General features: G+C 37.6%; 1 protein-coding gene across 2 annotated transcripts in view; it reads right to left on the bottom strand.

The window, feature by feature from the left end:
* Window positions 1-16,094, bottom strand: part of DNAJC24 (DnaJ heat shock protein family (Hsp40) member C24) — a 42,153-nt gene that overhangs the window by 11,059 nt on the left and 15,000 nt on the right. For both annotated transcript variants that reach the window (XR_008824456.1, XM_056355092.1), the window contains exon 3: window positions 4,421-4,559. Coding sequence is in view for 1 of the 2 variants with exons in the window: in XM_056355092.1 (XP_056211067.1) it covers window positions 4,421-4,559 (139 nt within the window). In the remaining variant the exon portion in view is untranslated. The remainder of the gene's footprint in view (window positions 1-4,420; window positions 4,560-16,094) is intronic.

Here is a 16,094-nt window from a genome sequence, read left to right as displayed (position 1 = left end):
GTCTAACACAATATCATCACTTTATTGCTGGAGCAGGAGGGAATGCTGGATTAACAGAAAAGTGACCGTCTCCAAAGCAGTTTTTTTCAGTTTACTGTACTAGGAGAGGAATGAGGAAGGGGCAGAGGGAGAAGGAGCTACATCCTATTTAGCTTGGCTTTTCATTTGCTTCATTTATGACCACACCTGTGTAAGACTCCCTTTCTAAACCTGCAATAGAAGCTTAACTGAGAGCAAAGACACAGCTCCAAAGATTTTTCAGGTTTTAAAGAGATTGATATTGTCAGTGAAAGCTGAATTAGAGACCAGGTATTTTAAAATAAGCTATTTTAGGCTAACTAAAGATTTTTGTTGTGTGCCACTGCCTAAAGGGAATGTGCAGAAAGGATGGAATCATAAATATATATTAACGTATGAAAACTGCATCTGCAATATTTTTCTAAAAACGCAGTTTAAAAATTGAAAATCAAAGGGAGGTATGTACTGAGCTGTGAAAACTACTAGTGGTTACATCCCTCACCCTATAAACACTTGAGCTTTATGGACACCTAAGTCCATCAACATGTAAAAATGTATTATCCTGGATAGATCCTCACTGGAGCCATATATGGAAAAAACCCTGATTCTTAAATTTCTCTACCCTCTGCCCCAAAAACATATACAGAGCAACTGGTTTTAGTGTCAATCCCGTTACTAGTTTAGAATTGTTACATTTAATGCCAGAAATTAATAAAAGTCACCAGTTTATTGGCTGAATTTTAATTGTGACCTGTTAATAATTAAAAAGTAAGCTAATATAGTAAAATGAATTATCTTAATTTTGTGGTTGTTTAAAATACAAAGGAACTGTGTATCAAGTCAACAAAAATCCACAAAAGTTGCAGGGTAGGATATAGAAATGGCATGACAGGGACATCAAAGGGTTCAACAAAGATTAAGTCCCACTTTTGGGATGGAAATAACCTAATGCATCAGTACAGGCTGAGATGCAACTGGCTGGAAAGCAGCTTTCCAGAAAAGGACCTGAGGGTCCTGGTAGGCAACAGGTCCAGCGAGTCAGCAGGGCATGTTTGTGGCAATGGCCAACCCTATACCGGGCTGTATTAGCAAGAGCGTAGCTAGCATGTCAAGGAGGTGATTTTTTTCCTCCTCTACTCGGCGCTTAATGAGGTGGCATCTGCAGTCCTGTGTCCAGTTTTGGTGTTTCCAGTACAAATCCCTGACATACAGAAGCAAGTCAGGTGGACTGCCAGCACGGTCAGGTGTTGGCACACACATCATACAAGGAGAGGCGAAAAGAACGCAGGCGACTCACTGTCTACAGCTACCTAACAGGAGGGTGTGAAGAAGACTTCTCAGAGGTGCACAGTGGAAGGCACAAGCTGCAAAGAGAGTCCTTATATCCAACTTGATAGAGGGGAAAACATGGTTTGGGTTTGGGTTTTTGGTTTCCTGGTTTGGTTTTTCTGCTCTGAGGGTATTCAAACACTGGAACAGGTTCCCCAGAGCAACTCTGGAATCTCCATTCTTGGAGACCCTAAAAACTAGGTAGGATGAGGTCTGAGCAACTGACCCACGTAGACTTGCTTTCAGTAGGAGATTGACCTGTGAAGGTTCCTTCCAACCTACGTGATTCTCCGATTCTGCGAGAAGTTTTTTATTCTTTCAAACTGTGACAGAAAACCATGAACTTTCAGGGTTCAGATGACTTCTAATATGAAGACCATAAAACAGTTTTTTCCAAGCCAAACTCACTGAAAAACTTTTGCTAATTATTGCTGGCAAACTTGATTTTAGCTACACGTTCATCTTTTCTAAGTGGGATACTGAACAAAGAATGAACAAATCTCTAAGAATAAAATCTGCTGAGGAAAAAAATGCCATTATTAATAGGCAGGTTGTTATGCAGCTTTTTGTACCCCCCAGATTTTTCACAGGGATTGGAAGCAAAAGGTTCACCACTATAAAAGGGTACTCTTACATGTCGTTAAAGATATGACAAAACAGTGAATTGGAAAAAAAATAATCACAAAACATACAAGAAGGGAGAGGTTAGAATAAATATTTGAGCTAAGCCTCTAAATGGTTTGAGGTTTGTCCTTTCCTCTTTAATACTATAGCTTGAAGGCATAAAAAATTAGTAGACCACAGTGATACGTTCAGAGAAAAGCAGTATTAAGATATGAAAGCACATTCACTGGTTATTCTCAAGGATTCAGACAAGAAGAGTCCCACACAAATAAACAATTTGTGAAACTGGAAGGGGGGGTGGGTGGGGAAAGACTTCAGCGCAAAGGACTTCTTGCCGACTGACAGCCCCACACACATGCACACTGGTATCCTTCAGATTCTGCTTCCTAGGCTTTGCAGTCTTACTAACTTGCTGTTCTCTCTCTCATCACTATTCCCCTTAGCTGCTGTCTCAATTCCTTTGTTTCTGTGAGCTTTTACAGCAGCATCTACAAATTTGTCTGGAATCATGACTTCAGAAGCAGCTTGACAGGCATTCAAAGAACTAGAATTTATTTCACCATCCTCTTGCTGCCAGGTAACATGCTGCAAAGAAAGCAACAGCACTGCACATGTATGTTACATGTGCCTCAGTGTGAAACACCAGGTCCGCTGTGAATGGCACCCTCTAGTATTAAAATATATCCATCCCATCACCACCCCATTACCAAATACCCGTGTAAATAAATGTACTATTTGTTTTCTTTATTTACTAAATCTTTTTTACAGAATCTTGAGACAGCTTTTCAAAGAACTCATCTGAGTGCAGAAGAATCTCAGGAAATATAGATAACCTTTAAAATACTGTAGAATAAGTTTTGTCAAAACTAATTTATAGCAATGTCCTTAAATTCCATGGGTAAACAAAGTAACTTATTAGATCCTGATGTAGCTCTTGACTTCAGTGGATTAACCTGACCCAAGCAGAACAGAACCTCATAGCCTATATTTAAGCTTTAGGTAAAACTCCCTAGATACACAAAGACTTCTAACTTAATCTCTAATGTTTCTTTTTTTCCTGTGCATGTACAATTTGTAAAAATGAAGGACACAGCTGATACTACAATTCTAAGAGTACAACAGGATGAGAACACTGGGTAGCAGAAATTCCTGTTCTGGCATCACGTTCAGGCATTTAAAAAATAAGCTTGAGATGATAAATGTATTTAAGTTTGATCTTAATACTCTTTACGTAACAAATTAGCACAAGATTCAATTCTTTCATTCTTTTAAAATATTTATTCAACGGTTCCGTTTTCACCCCTCCACCCTCTTTTCCAGAACTCACACAGTCTGAAATACAAGATTATTTAACTAGAGAATTCATTCTGGGGATATACAATTATATATCACTTTTTATCCTGCAGTGATGCATATCTGCCAGAATGACTAAGCCTTTGTCTCTCGAAGTTCTGGTATCCGCAGCGGCAGGGGAGTTAAAAATCAGCACAAGAGAGAAAGGTCTGATGGTGTGCCAATGTACAATGGAAGAGAATTCAATAACAAGCTGCAGAGACAGTGGGCTTTTATCAGACACATTCAAAAGTGGTGGTGGCTACACGTCAATGTCGGACCGGAGTGTGTTACTGCAGAGTGCGACTGAGTGTTTTCCCCACGGGCAATACACTATTATTGACTCCCCCCATTAACATGTAGGGTGGATATACATTTATTGAAGGTTCTAATGGAAGGCTGAGGGACTCCTATCCTGAGGCCAGAGCAGAAAGACAGCCTATCACTTCATGTAATGGTAGCCCATGTGTGACAGACCTGACCTACATTTCCCCCCTTTCTTTCTCACAACAGCCTGTCACTGTTTTAAGAAGCTATTTTCTGAGAGGTATAAAAAGAAATGCATGCTAGAGCTGCCTGGTTAATGTGTTATATTGGAATATTATTTATAAACCTGCTTTAAAAAAAACTAGTTTAGACTACATATGAATTATGAAAACTACCATAACATACACACCACCAAAAAGAATGTCTCTTAATGATGCTGAAGTGCTTACGAACCCATACACGTTGAATGCTAGGTGTATAATGAATTAATACCTATATCTAAGATATTGCAACAAAATGTAGTGTAAGATTTAAAATGAAGAATGCTTAATGAAACTGCCTTAATAAAAAGGGCTAAGGTCTGTAATTAGTATAGATTTCATATTCATTCAAATTATTAGGAATAATGCCACCTAATGTTTTGTTGGAAGTAATTCAAATGTTTTCACTAGCTAACGTATGTGTAGCAAAAGCTATAAATAATGGATCCACATTTGAAAGTAGGACAAGAGCGAAAGAAACATTTGGTTCAGCAATAAACAGCATTTTAAAATACCATCTAACTACCACTCCCAGACCCTGCTTATTTAAAGAGCTGCTGCCACTACAGCACTCCTTGGCAGGAACCTACCACGCTGCTGCAGGTCATACTCTTTTTTTGTCTCTTCGTTCCCTAGAATTTTCCACGCTTGATCAATTTCGATGAACCTCTGCACGCGCTCCTCCACTTCTCCTGCTGGCACATCTGCCTTCTGTTTGTCTGGATGATACTGCCAATCAAAAAAAAAAAAAAAAAAAAAAAGTTGAGGGGAGTGGAAGTGAGGAGGGTGGAAGAGGAGCAATCAATAATGCATTTGATATTCAGTTAAAAGGACAGAAAAAAGGAGAAGGTCTGAGCTAAGGTGCCAAAGGAAGGGAGACAACGATGCTGGGCACAAGAGAAACCTGCCAATTTAATTAGACCACTGAAATGGCAACAAAACCACCAGTGGCACAAATGTCACCATGTACACTGACAGCATTTTCTGGATAATTTGCTGATGGAATCATTGGTCTTATGGACGATTTACCTAGAGAGAGCGACTACCACAAACAGAAATAGGTACCTGCAGAGGACCATGACACAGGAACAAGAGGAGGTGCTGCAGGTGCTAGCAGTTCTCGTAATATTACACATAACTGACTTAAACAATACCACCAATGTTCAGTTAAGGCTATTACAGAAAAATTGAATGCTTACTATATGTAGCTAATTTTTTTTTTAATTTATTATTTAAATGGTAAATAGAATATACACGGTCAAATATAATTTACAATACATGTAATTCTACTTTTGAAAATATGCCTCAACATCTTTAATTTCTTCCAGTTCAGTGAATCAATAGCCCTTCCAAATATTTAAAGTCATGGATCACTGGCTACAAAATTGTGTCATTTTAGTTAAGAAATGGTTATTCAAGGACATGGCTGCAAGAAATCCCATGTTAAATAGGCAGTGATAATTGAAATGGTGACACGTTTTCTCTACCATTTGTACTACAGGTTCTGAACAAAGCATTCTACCTTTTTTGGTTCAAATGTCTACTGAAAAGGAACTCTCAAAGCTCCATCTTCCTGTAGCTTTACTTCATCTCCAAAAATCTCTTTTTTTGATATTTTAAATTGCTCAGTAGAAGTGATGGACCAAGAGGAAACAGCGTAAGATGAGGAAGGTGCAATATAAACAGACCTATCAGCTGTTAACCATGTTATAAATCAAGATATCCCTTATTCCAGAGCTTTAACTTCTGCCCTTTGTACCAACATCAGCTGGGGCACTGAAATGTATAGCAGAGTTTAAGCCTGAAAACTCCTGTTTGAGCAGATTTCCGATTAACTGAATCCCTTTGTTTTAGTTTATAACTGATTTTGGAAAGGAAAGAAAAAAATATAATGTGTGCTTTATAAATTCCAAAATGTAAAAGGACCATTTACTGGAGTTTATTTGCTCGCTGATGTATCTGTCATTTGCACTGATGGGTGGTACCCTGATAAATCCCCTGTATGACAAGACGATGTACATAAGAGCAAAATATTAAGCTTTGACCTCAAGTTTTTTCTTATGTATTTTTCCATAAACAAATGAATGTACCTGCAACCTCAAGTATGAAGGCTGTACACAAACGTACATTTTTTGGTTTTGTTTAAAAATGTACATTCCACATACCAGTAAGTATACTTGAACTCATCTCTGCATTCAAGACTAAGGACTAGCTTGCAACTTGCTGAAAACATGGCTGAAGCACAGTTGCGATCCACAAAGGTTTATCTCTTAAAGATCCCTTTCTTGTCTCCCCAACAGAAGATGACAAAATTCTAAGGTGCAAACAAATAAAAAATTTTTGGTCACTGCAATTAGTCACTGTATCCTAAATAGCTAATTAGATAATGAGTAATTATCCCTTTATTTGGTAGGCCCTAAATTCAGTGTTCTGCTGGCATGCATCACACTGTACCGTAAAAGGCATTTCAAAATATTATTTGTTTTCAAGCCCATTTCTCTGAAACCTCAGCTTTTCCTGTTGTATTTCAATTTTAATAGCATTTTTAACTTTGGCAGTTGATTGTATGCCACATTTGTAAAAAGTAATTAAAAAAAATAAATATCAATGCTTAATAAGCATACAAGGCAAAATCATCAAACCACATTAAAGACTCATATGGTTTTCTTTTAGCAATGCTATTTATTTTAATAATGATGTTTGAGGTGTGAATCCAGCAGTTACTCCTCAAAGCAGTATTTTAGCTAAAAAATGATACTTCATTATTTAAAAATATTTCAGATGCTGTATTTAAAATTTGGACCCACCTCAAATACTGTAGGGTTAATCGTAATACCTAAAAAGAGAGTTCTATGACTCCTGTGTGTTTCACTCTATTCGGATGATGCTCTAAGCATTCTCCTACTAGCTTACACCCAAAAGGATGTAAAGGCCCATCCAAGGAGTATTATACCAGACTTGGCACCACAGAAATTTAACTAGATTTGAATAGCACTGCCAGAAAACTGTTGCTCATACTGCTGTATGTTTGGATTTGCCACAGGGACCACATCTCCTCAACTCAGTTTCTTACAGACACATGAAAACATTACTGACCCATTGCCCAAACCAGCACTAAGAATACTGGCTTCTCTCCTGCCAAGAATGTTGAGAAAACACCCCCAGAATATCACTTTTCCCTTGCTACACCAAAACTGCCTGACTGAGAAGTGATTTTGGGCTGTACTGGAAGTAGTCAGTGAGAAACAGTAACCCACGAATGTCACAAAAGTACTCTGGGAAAATAACAATCAATACAGAAAAAGGCCATTCTGTTCATTTCTTTAATAACGCAGAAAATTAATTATTCTTCAGATTTATCATTTAACATTTTTCTTAAAGCTTTGGAAATGTTAGTATTTGTAGCACATACAATTTTTATATTCTAAAGACTACAACTCCATGTAACTAACTACGCTGTAGGGGACCTACTAATTAAAAAAAAGAAATCAACTTTTGTCTCCGTGCTTTCTGAAACCATTTGCTCCTTCCTCTGCTGGGCTTGTTACTTTATTATCATTTGATGACTTTAGTAGCCTATGTCTACGCTAAAATAAAATAATACTCAAATCTCTGCTCTTTTACTCTAATCCTCTTTTTTTTTTTTCTCCCAGTGACCCCATTTCCTCTGAATTTGTTGTGTACCTGTTCTCACTGACTCCCTTTTCCTATTCTCCAGCTTGCTGATCAGAATCCAAGAATGCTTCTCTAGCAAAAATCCACTCTTGATTCAACTGCCCATACCCTTCTCCTCCATCTCTGAGACAACAAAGGACGTGTCCTCCCTCCTGCTGTTTTAGACCCTGTTCAGCCAGGTCAGAGACCAGCCACAGAGGGCACCTTATCAAAGGTTCAACCAACCTACTCATAGCTGAAGTTCAGAGACTGTAATGTCCTCCACCAATACTTCTGACATTAATCAACCAAACTTTTTTTTTTTTTTTTTGGTAGCTTCTTCCCTAATTCTTGGTTACCATATTCTCGCTTCTGATTCTCCTCCCTCTCCAGCACATCCTTCAGAGGAGCTGCCTCAGAGCCAGGGGGTTGGTTTTGTTTTGAAGAAGGTGAAATAGGATGTACATTTCTGATCTCCTCCTCTTTTCCCATTCAGCCTTATTTCTGGGTTAATCTCAGCTGCAACCGCGTGCAAGCTCCGTAATGAGAACGGACAAGCCTGTTTTCTACTCGACCTATCTCCTTCTACTCAAACTGAACTATTGTTCATCTCTCCCTCTATACATCACGTTATAAGTTCTTACTCAAAATGTTAGAGCCCTCCAATGTCTCTTGCACTACTACTTCTCAAATTCTGTGCAAATTATTTGTCATTCATACTTGCCATCTGAACGCTGTTTTCAGCTGTATCATACACAACATTTTTAAGCAATACTTCCATAAAAACAGCTTTTTGCGGAGCATTCATCCTCATTTTTGAACACAGTAATAATTTTTACTAACACATTACTACTTCATAGGACTTTATAAAAACAATAAAGGATATTTTCTCGAGTCTGACGGGGGGGGGGAAGGTTACTTACGTATGCCCAATCCAGTTGTCCTTTTTTATACCTCTACTAGAAGTAATTTGCTAACTTCTTTCCATTACTAAAGACTGGAATTTATTTAACTTCACAGCATAAGATGCTTTGTAGTTATTGTTAATGTTAAACACAAACTGATTGATAATAGAAATATATTAGTTCATCTATAAAAATCATCACATACATGTGACACTGCTCACTCCCTGCTGTTTATCTTGAACGTCACATTGGAATAGCATTTCTTGAGGACTCTGGCTCTTGGTGTAAGGGTTAATTTTAAAATGATTTTTAGGGGTTTTGTTTGGTTTAGTTTTTACAATCACTGAGAAAAAAATTAAAAAAAGCTCAAACACACTTTAAGCATTGTCTGTCGGAGACTCGGTGAAATTTTTAGTGCTGCAGGGAAACAGGAAAGTAGGCCAATACAAACTTACCCTCATGCCCCTTTCAGTTACAGCACCATTATTATACCTTTCTAAAACAACTGTATTGAACTGCCTTATTTTTAAAATACATCAGACTGTACTTTTCAGCAGTTTGGGTACAGTGGGCAACAGCGTATCACCTGGCAAACACACTCTGAAACACAGATACAAGTTCAGTTCATAGCTATGCGGGTACTCAAAAGTTCAGAAAATTTTCACGGAACATGAACCCTCTGCTCCGCCCCGGTGAGGCTGTATCCGGAGTGCTGTGTCCAGTGCTGGGCTCCCCAGTTAAGGGAGACAGGGAACGGCTGGAGAGGGTCCAGCTACAAAGACTGTTAAGGGACTGGAGCATCTCCCTGATGAGGGAAGGCTGAGGGAGCTGGGGCTGTTCAGCCTGCAGAAGAAAGACTGAGCAAGGGGGTTTTACCAGTGTCTACAAATATCTTCAGGGCCAGTGCCAAGAGGACAGGGCCAGGCTCTTCTCAGTGGTGCCCAGTGACAAGATGGAGGCAAGGGGCACAAACTGCAACACAAGAAGTTCTTTCTCGATATGAGGAAGAGCTTCTTTACTTTGGGGGTGACAGAGCCCTGGCACAGGCTGCCCCGAGAGGCTGTGGAGTCTCCTCTGGAGACATTCCAAACCTGCCTGGATGTGACTGCACAACCTGCTGTAGGTGCATCTGCTTTAGGCAGGTGGTTGGACAAGGTGATCTCCAGAGGGCCCTTCCAACCCTGACCATTCTGTGATCATAGTTTAGGTAAATTATTTGTATTTCATTATGCTAATCTATTCTATAGTAGGTATCAAAGGCAATAAAGAACAAGCAAGTGAGCAAACACTGTCTCAGAAAAAAGATGTTAATGTTGTTGTTTCACCAAATAATTAGAAGTGTAGAATCTCCAAAAATTACTTGAGTTCCATCATATATTTTATTTATACAATGATATTTTTGTTTATACATTGTACCACTCATATGGTTTTCGCCCACAGGGTTTGAATAAGAATTTGAAACACAGTACAGTACATTCAACTGCTATATTCTTTAATTTCTGCCTACTTTATACTCCATGAAGTTTGGTCCCTCCTGCACTTTAGGAATTGCAAAATTAATCCCTGGAAGTTAATAAAGACCACTTTGTCAATAACTGTAAAGGTATTACATCTCAACATCCATACCAAACCTTAAGAACTCTCATAGCACAAGGTGAGAAACTACAGTAGCTGGTTGAGCAAAGGAAGGAGCACAGAGATGACACCAAGGTCCCTATACTCCTAACACTCACACAAGTTGCTTAACTTTAGGCAATAAATGTAATGCAATTGATTGATTTTAATCAAATTCAAACTAGCAAGCAGAAACCCTCTAGTTAAACCTATTTAATATACATTTCTTATTGGTGCTCATGAATATATTTTTTAAAAGAAATTTATAGTACCCCATGAGAATCAACTTAATGTGACTTATTGGGAGGGGAGGGGTGAAGCATACATTCTACACTAAATCTGTAATCTCTTGCTAAACTGTGGAACACACAACTAAATTACTTGATAGAGTCAAACTTTTACTCATAATTACTTTTCCACACAACAAATTGAAAAGGCTGGTTATTTAGACAAGGTTTAAAAAATACCAGTCCTTCTCATTTATTACTTAATACATGACCGTGGTTATTTTGCCTTGTGTATAAGGGGTATTCACTTTAAAACCTGAAGGTGTACCACACCCCCAATTCCATACATCAAAACAGGAGGCTTTATTTTCTACGAAAACTACTGCTTCTTCCAAATTTTCATTTAAATTACGAAAAATTTCTTTCATTTACCGCTATTTCACAGACAGCTGTAAAGAACTTCCCCCTAAAATTACACAGCTTTTTAAAATAAGCTTATTCAAAATGTACATTTTCCATTTTTTCTGATTGAGGAAAATGAAGTAGATTAGCTCCAAGTTTTTTCCATGGCTGAATTAAGGAGTACTCTCTGCTTTCTATGGCTTTGTCTTTCCTACTTTCCAATATTTCATGCAAAGCTGTGAAACATTTGGTGAAATCTTTGGCAGCAAATGAAAAGGAATACGAAAAGGATGAACCAGATGTGGCCGCATTAAATCTTGACCTTCTCTTCCAAGACAATTTCAGAGAAGTATTTTCAGACTTTTAAATTTTTATTATATACCTTTGGGATTTTTTTTTTCTTTTCTTAAGGGAAACCATTATTAAGATTCTAAAATTCAAAAGTAGATACACATAGAACAATGATGAAACCATTAGAGCTGAAAAATTTAGAAGTTAGACTTCCTGTGTGAGTCATAAAGTAACCACTAAGCAGTCAGTACCACCAACAATTACAGCATAGTACATTTCTAAACTACCCGATTTACTAAAGATTTTTAGCTCTGGAATTATCTACAGTCTCATGGAATCACCTTGCTTTACTAAATTGACAAGTTTAGACAAGTCTTGAATTCCTGCTTTATTTCAACAGGGGATGTGCACCTACATTTGAGTAAGGACTACATCTAAAGCTAGAGATGTACTGGAAGTTTCTGAGTAAATCAAGTAGCAAGATTTTAACAGGGGATTACTCACATGCATTCAAACACTTGTGCTTTTGTAGGAACTACATCTAATGACTAAATCTAAGCTGTAAATAAGAGTCAATGATAGAATATTAACATCTAAAATTAACTTCGTATCTCTTAGCATACTTCACCCTTTTTCCATGTGAGGAACACAGTAGTAACTATGATAGTTTTATAGCCTGACAGTATTTGTTTCATGTAATGCAGCTACAAAGAAGATTTCCAGCCAAGTATGAATTACTTTTACTGCAACAACAAAAAAAAGGTAACAGGAAGCCACGGTGTTCATAGCTACACTACAACTACAATACCTCCCGGAATTTGTAAAACGTTCTGTATTTATATTAAAAAGTAAAGAGGTGGTGAAAACCAGTAATGGTTAGGGAAGAGAAATTCAACCGAAACTTTACCAACAGGGCACTGCTCCATATCTGGTGAGACTACTCTTTTTGATGAATGACAGAACTGAATTAAAATTGCAAACAGAAGAGGTGAAAGTCATGAAGTGGTAAGCAAAGGATTGGCTGGATTAACATTGCAAAAGTGAAAGTCACTATGGATAAGCATCGGCTAGATTCAGATAACAGCAGTACACATCAATGTCATCCATTTCTGCTGATAGGGGCGTTAGATGGATGACAGCAAGTGGACACAAGAGTTGGATACTATGCTGTTCAGAAGAAATAAAGAATGAGAGGGGGAAACACTGGAAGCAGCTGGATGAAGAGAGAAACCCAAGCCTTTTATTTTCAAACAACATTGTCAGACTCATGGCTGGGAATCCAACAGGATGAGACTTTGACGGCTCACTGGAATCACACAGATTAATACCAAGCACTTTTAAAACCCACATTATCAGTATTGGGGGGGGGAACGGGGCGGCGGTCAATCCAGTTATGCTTGTATCAAAAGCTCAATATTGAAGAGGCAATATATTCAAATTTCAGAATCAGAATTCTCTCTCAGAGTCAATATATAACAGTTTATTTGGTTAATAAGGCTAAACTATTATTTTATAATGTGGAATAAGTAAGTTGAAATCCTTTTAAAGACAAAATGGGTGTAAGCAAGCAGAACAGAAAGCTTAACATGGTCTTGGTCTACACAAAGTATAGCAACAAACAAGTGTGTTGCACTCAGACAAAATGTACAAATCATTACCAGGATGCCCCTTGCAACATAGTGCAGTGCATCCTTTTAACAAAACAAGAACAAAATGCAAGAGTTAAAATTAACATGAAAGTATCAAAACAGGAACACTATGTTTAAAAACATTTCTCATGCTTTATGCAACATTTGTACATTATCAACTGTAATTGTTATTATCTACAGGTTAAGCTAACAGAGGTCAGGACAAAACCTTTAAGTGTTCTCATCTGACATAAGTATTCATAGGTCCATGCAAATTTGTCTGTAGACTACAGAGCTCATCGTAACACTTCACATCATATTAAAAAGCTGCAAGACAGTCAACATTAAGAAGAAAAACATTAACCAGCTATTTCCTATTCAATTTCTGATTATAGTCTGAATTCTTGTTACATTTCCCTGCCTTTAAAAAAAATATAAATAATAATCTGAGTAAATTTAATGCCAGGCAGTTCTTAGAGGAAGGTCCTTTGCCCCTGCTAACAATATATGTAGTAAATACCAGTTTTTACTGGGACTTGCCAATAAATCTCACCCCCTGACACAGAGTGTCTGTTCATACTCAGTTTTTGGCTGCTCTGCCACAAATGCCAACAAAGGGACCAATTAATGAAAACTTTCTTGATACATTCCCAGTGGATGAGTGTCCGCCTTGCAGAAGGTACCTTGACAACATTCATCTCACACGGGCCAAATGGTTGCTCTGTGGTAGCAATTAAGACACCACCAGCCTTGGCTAGATTTAAACCAACAACCAAATCTGTGTAGATCTGACCAAATGCTCATAGAAGTCTGGAGAAATTAACTGCTAAACAAGGGCTGTATTGAGTCATATAATTGCATCCATTTCTCTAGTTATCAACAGACCACATGGACATATTTTTATTAGAAAGAAATTACAGTTCTTAAAACAAGATTCCTTAATCTGGCCACATGACAGTGTTTAAGCCCCGTCCATAAATAACTAAGAAATCGACAACTCTTCTAAACAATGTCAAGAATCAACATAATATGGTAGGCTGACATTCTCTGTATCTGTACTCATTTTCCCCGTCTCTCTCCCCAAAAAGCTAGTGTTCAGTCTTCATATCCCCACAGCTTTAGAATCAAGTTTGGGCAATTAAGCTTAAGTGCAGCATCCCTCCTCTTTCTAAAATTACATTTGGAAGTAGAAGAGTTTTGCTGCTTTGATCCAGAAGCGCCCATCTAAAAGTCTCTTACCACAGTTTGTGAACACGAGAGACTAGCGTGATAGCTGTGGAAAACCCTGGCCTCCCATTGCAAAGTTCCAACTGGCTTTGGGTTCTTGACAAAGCTCACCCTTCCCGAAATCTCTGTCCGCAGGCAATTTAGAGTGTGGCTGGTCAAGGCCCCAGACCTCGTGATCATTATCACAAAATTAGGCATTCTGCTTCTATTGGTCTCGGGGCTCGACAGTTTAGAAGTATCCAAGATATTAAATTTGGGTTATCTGAAATACTATAGCTAAGCTTAACATGGTCTAGAGAGTGCGTTCCCTCACCACCCCAAACCCACACATTTACAGTTCTATACTATGTCATTATAAGGTGTGTAGCAGACTTTTTAATCAAATTATGTGGCATGTATTGAAAGTTGCAGGTCAGTTGATACAACACCGAAATATAAAGCTGAACAGTCTCCCTGCTGGACACAGCACAAGAAAGGAACTATATAATGCAATTACAACACTCCAGGAGCTATATAATTACATTTAACATTAACACTTTTGCTAATTTTACATACATTGTCACACTGAATACTTTAAGCCACAAAGCCCTATCAGCATGCAATAGAATTAGCACACATATTTGCTATTACCTACACCATGTATACGACAGCTATATTTGAGCAATCAAGCACACTGACTCCAAATGATCATTTACTTTGGTTATGGGCGTGATACACAGATTAGAATCTATGCAGACTAGCTGTTACGCTTTAGGGTTACAGTCTTTTTCTTGCAGAATCCATTCTGTGATGTGAACACAGACTGGATTATAAAATCATTTATTAAACTGGAATTTGAATTTTTTGAGAACTAAATTTAAGAACATGTTTTAGCCACCTGTGCTGGTCAAGAAAAAAGGTGACAAATATGCACCTCACCCCCACCCTGTGGCACTTGCTGAACGGTCACAGAAAAAAAAAAGCTATTTTCTAACTTCACCAGCGGAACTCATTAAATTAGGGCAGGATGAAAAAAACTCAAGTATTTTACAAAAAAAAAAAAAGTGATTTATTCAATTAAAGTATTCTAAAACAGGAAGCGGTTTGTTTCAGTAAAACAAAGCAGCTCAAGCTGCTTTCAGGAGAAAATGAATTCATTTTGAAAAAAACATTTGTTTTAAACACATAACCATTAAACTTTTATCATGTGAGGAAGAAGAATTTCTGAATGAACAGTATGAATTAATTACCAATACATTTATACAAATGAATGAAAAAAAAACCTAATTAGCAGTAACTAAATAATTCTAGCAGTAGTGCCTTGCTAGACTCAAAGTGCTTTTCAACTCAAAATTATTCAATTTTCAACTGAAAAACCATTACAAACTAATATGTAATAGAAAACCAGTTAGGGTGGAACCCTAAAGCACTGTGGTGCTATCTGCCCTTAACTTAAAATCATTTTCCTTAGCATTTTATCACAAGCCAACAGGAAATCCTACTGCCCTACTTCTTTCTTACTGCTCCAAAAAGCTGGAAGAAAACCTACATAGTTTTATTTTAAAACAACTATTTCATCTATTTCCATAATTTGTAAATCATCTCTTACATAAGAGACGTAAACAAACAAAAGGGTACATGATTTTTAAGAGCAAAACTTGTACAAAACACAGGGCTGATACTTCGATACGTGCTTCTTCTATGAAGTATTAAGTATCCCTAGCTCTCCTCAAGTTTACAGTGGAAAGTGAAGTTTTTCAGCAATAAAGATTTCCTTCACTTCAACTATGCTCAAATATTCTTTTTTAGCTTTTCTACAGGCCTATTTTGCATATAAAGGTCTTCTACAGGAACCACCCTGAAGCAACATTACACTCTGGGCTCTGTGGCCTACATGGTTCATCAGGTACTAATTAGATAGCATGTTCTGTCAACACTTTCTGGCTTTTCTTCTATTAATTGATCATCCTGCCCAATTAATACAATGCAACACCAGTTCCAGACTCCTTGTGGTCCTTTACCTGTGAGAAACAAGGATGAAGGGGATAAAAAAACAACTCCAAAAGGGTCACAAGGTAACCACACTTGTCTAAGATCTGGAGTGACAATAACATCACTATGCTGAAAGGTTAATTATGTTCCTGCCAACATTCTCTGGAGCTTGAGTCTGGGTTTTTATCTAAGAAAAAAAAAAAAGTACACAGAAGCAAAAAAAATCATACTTCAGCTAACAGGCTATATTAAATTTACAAATGGTAACAGCTCATGAAAAAGGCTGCAAAACTAAACTCACTTAGCCATTAACAGCATATTTCTCATCAGAGTATTTGCAGTTAA

Source organism: Falco biarmicus, chromosome 10, assembly GCF_023638135.1.
Source record: "Falco biarmicus isolate bFalBia1 chromosome 10, bFalBia1.pri, whole genome shotgun sequence".
NCBI lineage: Eukaryota > Metazoa > Chordata > Aves > Falconiformes > Falconidae > Falco > Falco biarmicus.
The sequence above is the reverse complement of the archived record's forward strand: the minus strand, read 5'-3'. Positions and strand labels throughout refer to the sequence as shown.